This window comes from Myotis davidii, unplaced genomic scaffold, assembly GCF_000327345.1.
Source record: "Myotis davidii unplaced genomic scaffold, ASM32734v1 scaffold370, whole genome shotgun sequence".
NCBI classification, from domain to species: Eukaryota; Metazoa; Chordata; class Mammalia; order Chiroptera; family Vespertilionidae; genus Myotis; species Myotis davidii.
In genome coordinates this window covers 8,935,640-8,949,220 of record NW_006288615.1, presented here as the reverse complement: position 1 = coordinate 8,949,220, position 13,581 = coordinate 8,935,640, and the positions used below count along the sequence as shown (strand labels likewise).

Sequence of the window (13,581 nt, the reverse complement as noted above, 5' to 3'; positions counted from 1 at the left end):
CGCCCCCTCAGCAGCACTAAGGATATCCGATTGCAGCTTAGGCCTGCTCCCCGCTGGCAAGTGGACATCCCCCGAGGGCTGCCGGGCTGCCAGAGGGATGTCTGACTGCCAGCTTGGGCCCAGTCCCCCCAGGGTGCGGGCCAATCTGTGGGATGACCAGTAGGGGCAATCAGGGGCCCCTGCTGGCACCCGCCTTGGCCGGCCTGACGCCGCCCGCTCACTGGCCAGCACCAACCCCTGCTGCCACCTACTCCCGGCTGGCCCCCGCCTCCTGCCACCACCGCTGGTCACCTCCCTCTGGCCTGGGCCTGCAGGTAGCTCCTACATTGAGCGTCTGCCCCCTGGTGGTCAGTGCACGTCATAGCGACCGGTTGTTCCACCAGTGGTACCACTGTTCGGTAGATTTGCATATGAGGCTTTTATTATATAGGATAGCTAAAATTTATCAAGTACTATATATATAAATGCTTTTAGTGAAGCAACTAATTTAATCCTCATTATAATCATATGAAGTAGGTACTATTATTACTCCATTTTACAGATAAGAAAACTGATGTATAGTAAAGTTGGTTAAGTAACTTGCCCAATATTGCAGTTAGTAATTGGCAGAGTTGGATTAGCATCCAGGCAGTCTGGTATGATAGGAGACATTCTCAAATACTACACTTCACTACCTCTACAGCCTATATAAAGTCTAAAAATATAATGGATCAATATATTCCTGAGTTTCTATATACTATTCAAAATCTAACTAGTTCTCTGGTTCACAATTAGATAAAATTATGCATAGCTATTATTCATATCTTATTATAATTTTTCCTGAAATTTTATCAATTAAATAAAACATGCATGGCTATTATTCATATCTCATTATAGGTTTTTCCTAAAAGTTCATCACTTTATCTAACTATCCACATTTAACCTATATCACATGCCAATTAAAGGCCATCTAAAAACCAGCTCTTACCTTACTATGGGGTACAAATTCTTCCATCATCTTCTTTAAAGGGTTTTCATAATCCACAATCATCTGACCAAGGCGTGGATATTCTCTGTCACTTAAAATAGACACATCAAATTTCACTGAGCTGTAAACCATGAAATTGAGAATTTCACAAAGATTTTTATGATGCAGATCTACCTTGCCCCATGGGTCATTTCATGAGCGTAGTTGTACAATCCAATGATTGCCTTCCTTTCTTCAATTCGAGAGAGCAGTATCATTAGTGTTGTATAGGTTATGATCAAATCTAAGTAGTTCTTTGTTAAATCAAAGTTTACAGTCTGGAAAAAAAAAACATCAAGTTTAACTCCTTCCTATTTTACAAACTTTTAAACACACATACACACACACAGCAATCTTCATGGCAGCTACTGAAAGCTAATAGTTTTCTATAGTTATGTATTTTATTCCCATTTCTGAAATTCTAATTCATTTCACCAAAGACATGTAAAATTTGGGAGTTACAAATAGAGTTTTGTGTTTGTGACACAATTTTATGGATGAAAAAGAGTTCATTATCACCCTATTCAAACTAGTAACAGTTTAAAAGGATAACCAATACCAAAATAATATAAAACAATGGAACCAGTCTCACTAAGCAAAAAAAAAAAAGAGTATTAAGTAAATGAAAAAATTCGCCACTAAATCAATGGAGACATTTTTCCCTTTGACTTCCTATATTTATAAACCATCTCACTGAGAAAGATTCTATCAAGTATGCCTTTTACAGAGAAAAATAATATCCATTTAACTTTGCTTAATTGGACCTACTAAAATAAAATACTAAAATTAACAACTACTATCCAATATGCACAAGACTTATATTCAGTGACAATCAAATAAACAAGGTAAAAAGAGAATGCATCTTAACTCTTTACCTTGAAAAACAATGCAAAAAATCCAAATTAACAATGCTAAAACTTAATATACACGTCATAAATGTTCTCTAAAAAAAAGCATTAGGTCCCCTTAGTTCTGCTAGAAATAGAGAGAATTGGGAATTTTTCTGAAAATAATACTTACAATATCAAAGAAGACCTGGCAAACATCAATAGTATTGAGCAATTCACAAACATGGTCCTGAAAATAAAAGTTTATTTTAATCTTTACCTATATTTTTAATATTAAATTCAGAAAACACACACAAATAAAATGTATTTTAGAATTTAGTTCAACAAGAATTCTAATTTTATTATCTACAAATGACAAAACAATTTGCAAAGTTAACAAATATCAAATCAACCTCAGAAATGTTAAATTTTATGTACTAAAATACATACCTTAAATTCCATAACATCTACAAATGTGAAGTAATATAATGCCAGATTTTTCAGAATCTCTGATTTTTCTTTCTGTAGCTGTGCAAGCTGTTGCTGTAAACACAAAATCAAAATGTACTGTTCACTGAGAACAAAAATATTTAACTTTACTACAAACTATCTTCTTTTATAATTGCTATATGAAAACACAAGCTTTTAGAACAGTATTTCTAGATGATTAAGGTTTTTTTAAAAAGCCAAAATACTTGAGACAGCAACTGCTTATAGTGATCAGCAACTGACAGTGTGAGGCTATAAAACAAACCAAAGCAGATTAGTACCAAACTGAACTACTAAGTTGGAAAATATTAGGAAAAAATAATTTTCAAATAAACTTTTTAAAAAACTAAAAACAACTCATGAGCATGATCACATTACTAGAAGAAGAAGAAAAGAAGGTGAAAAACATTATAACTTACACTACAAAAAACAACGTTATAAATTTGTGACTTACCAAAAAGAACATCCAGGCAAAGCCACGTTACGCATGCAAAATAAAATGTAGATACAAACATAAAATACAGTAAAGGTTCCCTGACCAGATCCACAAAACACAATAATACATTAAACAAAAGCAAAACATCACAACAAAAAAGAAATGAGAAAGAAGCAAAACTAGAGTTAAGACACTGGTAAACATATGAGAGAGGTAAATGTGACTACAAAAGACAATTATTATTTCAATCAATTGTATTATTAAATTTACATGTCCTAAGTTTTCTTTTTAAAACAACTATTGATATAATTTCTGGAAAAAAATCCAACCATATTTAATGACCTACATCAGTGATAGCGAACCTATGACACGCGTGTCAGAGGTGATACGCAAACTCATTTTTTCAGTTGATTTTTCTTTGTTAAATGGCACTTAAATATATAAAATAAATGTCAAAAATATGTCTTTGTTTTACTATGGTTGCAAGTATCAAAAAATTTCTATATGTGACACGGCACCAGAGTTCAGTTAGGGTTTTTCAAAATGCTGACACGCCGAGCTCAAAAGGTTCGCCATCACTGCCCTATATCATAAGACTGCCAGAATTCCAATAAAACACTTAGAACATTGATACTGAGTGTAGTCTACAGAACAGCAGCATCCACATCAATCAGGCACTGGTTAGAAAAGCAGTATTTCTGGCCAACCTCAGACCTACTAAATCAGACTCTGCCTTTTAACAAGAAGTCCAGGTGATATGAATGCACTTGCACATTAAATGTCTGAGAATCACTAATTAAACGAGAAAACATGGGAAAATGGTTCAATATCAAATTTGCTACAAAAGCCCTCACAATGCTGAGGTCCTCTTAAGTACAGTTCTTTGTTATACTTACACAAGAGAGTTGGGAAAAGAGGTCTCTCTATATATAATTGCATTAAACCATTATATAAGCAAAAATATTCAAAACAGTGAGCATAACATCAAGAAAAGATTTAAAAAACTGTAAGACTATTTAAAACAAGCACAGCAGTCTGGTAGACCCAACTGTAATAGTTAACTACCTTAAATACTGCAGTCCCTAAAGCTATTTAAAGAAATAATTTTGTCTGGAAAACATGCCTTTCATTTCATCCCCCAAATGTCAAAGGAAAATATCCTATATAATAAAAGCCTAATATGCTAAGTGCCGGACGGTTCAACCAGTCACTATGACGTGCACTGACCACCAGGGGGAAGACACTCTGACTGGTAGGTTACCTTGCCTCTGGGATCCGGCTAATCGGGACTGGGCGAGAGGGCCGGACATGCCCTGGACCCTCTCACGGTCCCTCCCCGGTTCTGATAACCCCAATAGGGACTGGGAGAGAAGGGCCAGACACGCCCTGGAGCCAACTTCCCACAGTCCCTCCCTGGCCTTTAAAATATTTCTTCTAATTAATTTCCTTTCAATGTGCACAAATCAATGTACAGGGCCTCTAGAATGTTTATAGTGATAAGTACTATTTTTAGCTTTACCTATGAAAAGTTTATTTTGAACAATATATCTTTTTCAAAATAATTCTATGTTTACACGTACATTTTTAATCATTACCATTCACAACATCAAAAATACTTTAATGTGATTCTATTTCATTCGATTACACTACCTTTACCTTGTTCAACAACATTAAACATTTATGATTGATGTCATAGTCCTTTTTCCTCCTTTTCAGAATTTTAAATTTGAGTTTTGAAAATATAACAGATGAAAGTAGACTCATAACAAATGGGTAAGAAGCGAAAGTATAATTTAGTTGCTACTGAGCTTAATTATTAATAGTGCCTCCTTCCCATTTCAATTCTAGTTTGGACACAAATGACACAGTTCCCATATACTTATTATGCGCCTTAATGATCTTTTATACCAGTGGTTTTCAACCTTCTGGCCCTTTAAAACAGTTCCTCACGTTGTGACCCCAATCATAAAATTATTTTCGTTGCTACTTCATAACTGTAATTTTGTTACTGTTATGAATCGTAATGTAAATATCTAATATGCAGGATGGTCTTAGGCAATCCCTGTGAAAGGGTCGTTCGACCGCCAAAGGGGTTGCGACCCACCAGTTGAGAACCGCTGTTTTATACAAACCTTCATTTTACATACTCAGACCTTACTGCCCCCAGAAGTTAAAAGAACCTTCCCAGGGTTTTATAACTACTTAATTACAGGGCCAGGATTGGAAATTTCATCTCCTTATACCTAAAAAAAAAGTATTCTTTCCACATTCTACATGCCCAGCACCTCCCTTGTTAATCAAACATCATTATGGTCTAAATTTCTCATTCAACTTTATTTCCCCCAAAACCATATGTAACTGGCCTCTATAGTGGCTAAATAATTTACTAAACTAATACATGTAAACTAATACATGTAAACTAATACATGTCTGAATTCAAAAAAGTCAAGTTTTCAAGGCCCTACACATTTTGGCCCTAATTTACCTTTCCGATTTAAAGTTCTCCTATACCCACTCACATGCTATACACTGTATCCAAAACTATTGACTATTTTCTGTACGTATCTCATGTTTTCTTTACTGTTTCCTCTACTAAGGTATCCTAATTCCACCAGTTATATATATATATCCAAATCCCACTACTCCTAAAACACTTAAAATGTTAAACACATTTTCAAGAAAACAACCCTGATTGAACTCCTTCCCTGAATGTAAATAACATCCCCTTCCTCTTAATGTGTATAATTTCTAATAGTATCACTTTCTGCCTTATATTCCAGCTATCTTCAACATGTAAGACAGTGTACCAACTTCGATTTTTAATCTCCATAACCCCTATCTTAAAGCTCTGCAAATAAAAAATGGCCAATATTAGTATCAATCCGTTGAGTGATAACTTTTATTTAGAAGACTTTTACATGTCACTGTCAGATGACATGTTTTGGTAGGTGATGCTAGAAAGCCTACCTCCTATTATGCCACTGTAGCTAAATGACTTAACCATTCAGAGCCTAATACCCTCATCATCAAAATGGAAAATGATGTGTACAGTTAGCCAAGATAATCTACATGAGGACATCTAACAATGCCTGGCACCCAGAAATTGAACATTAAATATTAGGTAAATATCAAATAGGGCTCACAAATCACTTAAAAATAAGCAAAAATAAAGTTACTTTATTTTTTAATATTTTTATTGATTTCAGAGAGGAAGGGGGGCAGAAATAGAACACCAATGATGAAAATCATTGATTGGCTGCCTTTTGCAGGCCCCCAGTGGGGATTGAGCCCACAAACCAGGCCTGTGCCCTGACCAAAAACTGAACTGTAACCTCCTGGTTCATAGGTCAAGATGCTCAACCATTGAGCCACGCCAGTCGGGGAAAAATAAAGTTATTTTAAATAATCCCAATACTACTCATACTATTCTAATAAGAGCTGATATTAGTTAAGTATGCACTCTTTGCCAGGCATTGTTCCAAATATTCTGGAAGTATCTCACATAATCTTCTCAACATCTCTATGTTACAAGTATCTTCCCTATATAATGAAAATAAATTTCATAAAGCTTTGCATGAAAGAACTCAACAGTAACAACAAAGGAAAAGGTATCTTTAACTGCTTCAATTGCAAAAAATAAAAAGCTACATTTTAGTTCTCAAAGTGAAGGAGAAAAACTACAAAACAGTACTTAACTTTAACATCCAGAACAAGGTTTACTTAATTCATCATCTCATTGTTTTATAGTAAATACTAGAGGACCGATGCACAAAAATTTGTGCACTCGGGGAAAGGGGGAGTCCCTCAGCCTGGCCTGTGCCTCTCGCAGTCTGGGAACCCTCGGGAGATAACGACCTGCTGGCTTAGGCCCGCTCCCCGATGGCAGAGGGCAGGCCCAATCCCTAGGTGCAGCCCCTGGTCAGGCTCAGAGCAGGGCCGATTGGGGGGTTGGGGCGCCACCCCGTCATGCACAGAGCAGGGCGGATCAGGAGGTTGCGATGCCACCCTCAGTCACACTTAGGGTAGGGCCGATTGGGGGGTTGGGGCACCGCCCCCTGACACACTCAAGGCAGGGTCAATGGGCAGGGTGCGGCACCACCCCGTCAGGCACAGAGCAAGGCCAATGAGGGGGTTGGGGCGCTGCCCCCTGTCACTCACAGAGCAGGGCCCATCAGGGGGGTTGGGGCTCCGTACCGTCATGCACAGAGCTGGGTCGATCAGGGGGTTGGGGAGCTCCCCCCTGTCACGCACAGAGCAGGGCCCATCAGGGGGTTGGGGAGCTCCCCCTGTCACGTACAGAGCAGGGCCGATCAGGGGGTTGGGGAGCTGCACCTTGTCACACACAGAGCCGCAGGGCGATCAGGGGGTTGGGGAGCTCCCCGCTATCAGGCACAGAGCAGGGCCGATCAGGGATTTGGGGCACCTTCCCGTGTCACGAACAGAGCAGGGCCAATAGGGAGGTTGTGGCCCCACCCCCTGTCACACAGAGCCACAGGGCGATCAGGGGGTTTGGGCGCTGCCCCGTCACGCTGATCCCAGTGCTGGGAGGCCTCACAGCTCCGCTGATCCCAGTGCTGGGAGGCATATTACCCTTTTACTATATAGGATAGAGGCCTGGTGCACGTGTGGGGGCCGGCTGGTTTGCCCTGAAGGGTGTCCTGGATCAGGGGGGGGGTCCCCACTGGGGTGCCTGGCCAGTCTGGCTGAGGGGCTGAGGGCTGTTTTCAGTCTGGCGGGTGACAGAAGCTCCCAACCACTCCTTTTCTTTTTTTTTTTTATTCTGGGCCAGCTTTAGCTCTGAGACTCCAGCTCTTAGGCCTCCGCTCCTGAAAGCAGGTATCTGGTTTGTTTTGGTTCTATAATCGAAACAATGATTAACTCTAGCTCTGAGATCCCGACTTGCTGAAAGCAGGTTTCTGGGGTTTTGTTTAGCTTCTATATTTGTTACAATGTCAAACTGCAGGCTCAGAGGCCGGCAAGGCAGGCGGGGAACGTTGGAGTCTTCCGTCACTGAAGCAACCAAGCCTCATGTTAGTTTCAGCTGCCTGGCTGCTGGCCGCCATCTTGGCCGGCAGTTAATTTGCATATCGCCCTGATTAGCCAATAGGAAGGGTAGCAGTCGTACGCTAATTACCATGTTTCTCTTTTATTAGATAGGAAAAAGCAGGAGCCCTGGCCAGTTTGGCTTAGTGATTAGAGCATCGGCCCTCAGACCAAAGGGTCTCAGGTTCGATTCTTGGTCAAGGGCACACACCTCAGTTGCAGGCTCTATCCCTGGCCCCGGTCAGGGTGCGAACAGGAGGCAACCAATCGATGTGTCTCTCACATCAATGTTTCTCTCCTCCACTCTCTCAAAAAAAAAAAAAAATCAATGGAAAAATATCCTCCAGTGAGGATAAAGAAAAAAAAAAAGCAGGAAATGGTTTAAGAATGGAGATCAGTAATAAATTGTTTGATGTTACAGAACAGAATATTAGAAAAGCAAAATTTTTAGAGGAATTTATTCCATTCACTCTAAAAGCATATCATGAATACACAGATTAAGTATATTAGCAATGTATATGTGTACAATGCTTTCCTTAAAATTTCTAAGTATGGATCAATATTATTAACATTCAAGAAAGATGTGTAAAAACTTAAACAGGATAAACATTAGCCATGAAGACTGCAAATTAAGATCATATCGTTATATGAAAAAATCTTGGTAATTAATCTTTGCACAATTAAGAAACATTTTCCACACCAAAATAAGTATCTAAAAGATTGATTGAAATTTAGTGTTTACTGGTTTTCATTGTTTCAAAGATAAAGTACTGGCAAATTACAATGAGGAATTACTGCCTACCAGAGCTAACTCACTGATTTTCAACACAAAAAAGTTTAGCTGTAGCTCTTTATTCATCCATTTTAATTACTTTCTTTCATTATCAAAACTGGTTATGCATAATAAATTACTTTCCTGATCTAAATTATTCTAGTTGTTTGCTCCTTTTTTAAAAACAACCAAGTACAGAGCTTGGTTTCAGGGAAATGTTTGTTCAATTTTCTTAGTATGATATTCTAAACCAGACTTTTTAAAATAAGAGACCTCTTTAAAGGAACTGTCCACCCTAGCCAACAACTCTCACTGGGACTACTACAGAAGCCTCCTAACTGGTCTCTGTACTTCTGTTCTTGCCTCTTCAGTCTTCTCTACATGGCAGCAAGACAGTGGGCATTTTAAAGCAATATACTACCCTCAAAAAATAATTCCAGGGACAGTTATGTAAGATGTTAACACTGGGTAAAGATAATATGGCAACTCTTTACTATTTTTGCAAATTTTCTTGGTCAAATATTTCAAAATAAAAGTATTGTGGGTTTTTTTTAACTCCAATGGTCTTCCATCATACTCACAATAAAACACACAGTCCTTACTAGAAAAAAATCTAAAGAGAACTCTGGCCTATCTCTAAGACCTCTAATCTCCTTTCATGATCCTACAGCCTCACTCCACAGTGGTCTTCCTTCAGTTTTCATCAAATTCACCAAGCGTGGACCCACCCCAGAACCTTTGCACTTGCTCTTTCTCATGTCTGAGATGTTTTTCTCTACTTCTTCACATAGCAGTGCTTCTTCACTTCACTTCTCTTCAGAGAAGCCATTGTTAAGCACTCTTATCTAGGAGTACTCTTATCTAAAATAATTTCCACAGTCATTACTCTCTGACTCCTTATCCTGCTTTCTATTTCTCCTTCCACTTCTCTCCAAATAAAAATATTTATTCATTTTAGCTTTTTGTTGTCCAACATTCCAACTTGAATTTAAATTCCATGGGGGCAAGGAGGTTTCTATTACTTCTTGCTGTAGTTCCAGCATCTAGAATACTGGCACACAGTGATGCATTGTAAATGAATAAATACATAAATGATCAAGTTTCTCAACATAAAACTCAGGAGTCAGTTTCTTATTTGAACTGCTAATTATAAATGAATGCAATAAAGGTATCAAATCATGTCTCAAATGAATTTATGTATACTAACACAAAGTAGCGATTTAATCCCTTAAATAAATCCCCAAAGTTGGGCAAAATATTTTACTTTGTTCTTCTAGGATAGAAAAGCATGAAACAAAGAAATGAGAAACATCTACGAAGAATGACATATTCATCTATCTACACTAATATAAGAGAAACATGGTAATTGGCGTACGACCGCTACGCTTTTCATTGGCTAATCAGCGAGATATGCAAATTAACTGTCAGCCAAGATGGCGGCCGGCAGCCAGGCAGCTTGAAACTAACATGAGGCTTGCTTGCCTCAGTGACGGAGGAAACCAACGTTCCCCGCCTGCGGCTGCAGGCCTCTGAGTGGGCAGTTTAAGAAACTCTGTAACAAATACCGCCGGACTTTAGCCAGCAGGATTGCAACATTGTAAGCAAAGGCCAGAAACCTACTTTCAGCCGCGGAGGCCTAAGAGCTGGAGCCAAGCCTCAAAGCTAAAGCTGGCCCAGAATAAAAAAAAAAAGGAAAAAAGGAGCGGTTGGGAGCTTCAGTCACCCCCAGCCTGAAAACAGCTCTCAGCCCCTCACCCAGACTGGCCAGGCACCCCAGTGAGGACCCCCACCCTATCCAGGAAACACTTCAGGGCAAACCAGCCGGCCCCCACCTGTGCACCAGGACTCTAGCCCTATATAGTAAAAGGGTAATATGCCTCCAGCACCGGGATCAGCGGAGCCACGAGGCCTCCCGGCACCGGGATCAGCATGACAGGGGGCAGCGCCCAAACCCCCTGATCGCCCTGCAGCTCTGTGTGTGACAGGGGGCGGGGCCACAACCTCCCTATCCGCCCTGCTTTGTTCGTGACAGGGGAAGGCACCCCAACCCCCTGATCAGCCCTCTTCTGTGCCTGATAGGGGGGAGCTCCCCAACCCCCTGATCGCCCTGCAGCTGTGTGTGTGACAGGGTGCGGCGCCCCAACCCCCTGATCCGCCCTGCTCTGTGTGTGACAGGGGGCGGTGCCCCAACTCCCCTATCGGCCCTACTCTGTGAGTGACAGGGGGGAGCTCCCCAACCCCCTGATCGACCCTGCTCTGTGCGTGACAGGGGGGAGCTCCCAACCCCCTGACCGACCCTGCTCTGTGCGTGACAGGGTATGGAGCCCCAACCCCCCTGATGGGCCCTGCTCTGTGAGTGACAGGGGGCAGCGCCCCAACCCCCTCATTGACCCTGCTCTGTGTATGACAGGGGGTGATGCCGCAACCTGCCCATTGACCCTGCCTTGAGTGTGACAGGGGGCGGGGGCCCAACCCCCCCATCGGCCCTACCCTGAGCGTGACTGAGGGTGGCATCGCAACCTCCCGATCCGCCCTGCTCTGTGCATGAGAGGGGGCGGTGCCCCAACTCCCCAGTCAGCCCTGCTCTGAGCCCAACCAGGGGCTGCACCTAGGGATTGGGTCTGCCCTCTGCCACCCGGAAGCGGGCCTAAGCCAGCAGGTCGTTATCTCCTGAGGTGTCCCAGACTGGGAAAGGGCAGAGACCGGGCTGAGGGACCCCCACCTCCCCCGGAGTGGGCAAATTTTTGTGCACCAGGCCTCTAGTCAAGTATAAGCAAATCTCCAAGGATTACCTGAAAATCCAAATTAACACAAAGATTAATCCTTTTATAAAAGGTCCATGGGACTCTCCTTTTATCATGTACAAATGATTCTACTGGCAGTCAATATTTTAGAAATGTATTTTTCTGAGCAAAGGATAATACATTTTAGGAAAAGTTGTCTTAACACTAGTCTGCAAATAAGCATTTCTGATTGTTTAAGATTTGTTACTAAATTTAATCCTCATAACTAATTTTCAAGGTACATTTTTTATTGTGGCAAAATATACATTAACATAAAGTCTACCATTTTAATAATTTTTAAGGGTGTAGTTCACACTTAAAAATGCATTTGACTTGTTGTGCAATCATCACCCCCATAGTAAACTCAATAAGCTTGAGCACAGTGAGAACCAAAAACCTTATTTCTAAATAAAGTTTGTTTTTTTCTAAAATACCATTTCTGATTGTAAAAATAACTTGTTTTTTCAGCTTTACAGATGTACAGTTTGCATACCATAAAATTTATCCATCATAAATGAATAATTAAATAATCTTTGTAATTTATAAAACCACCAACCCTATCCAGTTTTAGAACATTTCCATTATCTCAAAAAAGTTCCTATGTTCCTATTTATAATTAATCCTGCCCTTACCCCCAGCCCTAAGCAACTAGTGATCTGCTGTCTCAGTAAGTTTTCTTTTTCTAAACATGTCCTATATAATAAAAGGCTAATATGCAAATCGACACAACGGCGGGACTACCGGTCACTATGATGCACACTGACCACACTCAATGCAGGAGCTGCCCCCTGGTGGTCAGTACGCTCCCTCAAGGGGAGCACCGCTCAGCCAGAAGCCCTGAGCTGGGCTCATGGCTGGCGAGCGCAGAGGCAGTGGTGGTGGCGGGAGTCTCTCCCACCTCCGCAGCAGTGCTAATGATGTCCAACTGATGGCTTAGGCCTGCTCCCCGTCAGTTGGACATACCCAGGGGGTTCCCAGACTGCAAGAGGGCTGGGCTGAGGGACCCCCCTCGAGTGCACGAATTTCATGCACCGGGCCTCTAGTATCCTATAAAAAGAAATAAAATGCCCTGGCCAGTGTGGCTCAGTTGGTTGGGTGTAGTCCCATGTACTGAAAGGTTGCTGGTTTGATTCTTGGTGAGGGCACATGCCGAGCTGCAGGCTCCATCCCTGTTAGGGAGCATACAGAAGGCAGCCAATTGATGTTTCTCTCTCTCTCCCTTCCTTTCTCTCTAAAAAATCTATTAAAAAATATTTTTAAATAAATAAAATAATGTGGAATCATACAATGTATAGTTTTTTTAACCTGGCTTCCTTCAATTAGCCTAATGTTTTTGGAGTTCATCAATGTTGTAACATGTATCAGTAGTTTGTTCCTGTGAACTGTTAAGTAGTATTTTGTTACATGCATATATCATATTTTGTTTATTTATTCATCAGTTGATGGGCATTTGAATTGCTTCCAGTTTTAAACTATCATACATAATGAATACCGCTATAAACTTGTCTTCTTGTGGACATGTACTTTCATTTTTCTTGGAAAAATTTCTAGTTCTTAGGTGTGATTCAAAGATGCAAGTGATATAAAAGGCAACCTCTAGATAAATGAAACATTAATATATCATTCATTTAGCCAACAAATATCCCAACTTATTATATTGTTAGACACTATGGAAGAGCTGGGGGTAAAACTATGAATAAAACTCTGCCTCTGCCCCTACATACGCATGTAGTCTAGTGATGACTGTACATGTAGATATACAGGTAACTTTTTTTTTAAATAAATAACCAGTTTTAGAAGCTGATAACACAACTAACTTCTAGGTGCAAGGTTCAAAGATGGTGAAAAACTACGATGATTAATTTCCACATCAACAAAAAACAGGTTAAAAACAAAACAAAAAAATACACAATAGTATGAGAAAGACTACAAAAACAAAGATCAGAGCTTCTAAGAGTGGTAAGGATGGTGAATAAGACAGGAAGTTTAAGTAGGGCCTAGAACCGAGAGCACCCAAGGATTATTTTTGTTACATGATTACATGTTGACAGAATGGTGGCTCATGTTGAGTTTCTCCATTGGCAGGCCTGTAAACAGGAATAAAGTTTATACTTAAACTACCTTGGCTTCTTACTGGCCTTTTTGAACATCTGTTTTTCTTGGGAAATCTGAAGACAAGGTGAAGTGGCATCAATGGAAAACAATTTCCACTCCATACCTCCATT

General features: G+C 40.5%; 1 protein-coding gene across 1 annotated transcript in view; it reads right to left on the bottom strand.

Moving 5' to 3' along the window:
* Positions 1-13,581, bottom strand: part of NCKAP1 (NCK associated protein 1) — a 109,657-nt gene that overhangs the window by 84,661 nt on the left and 11,415 nt on the right. Inside the window, exons 3-6 of the mRNA XM_006760546.2 lie at positions 2,284-2,376; positions 2,027-2,083; positions 1,142-1,284; positions 968-1,058 (exon numbers count right to left, since the gene is read on the bottom strand). Coding sequence (XP_006760609.1) covers positions 968-1,058; positions 1,142-1,284; positions 2,027-2,083; positions 2,284-2,376 — 384 coding nt within the window. The remainder of the gene's footprint in view (positions 1-967; positions 1,059-1,141; positions 1,285-2,026; positions 2,084-2,283; positions 2,377-13,581) is intronic.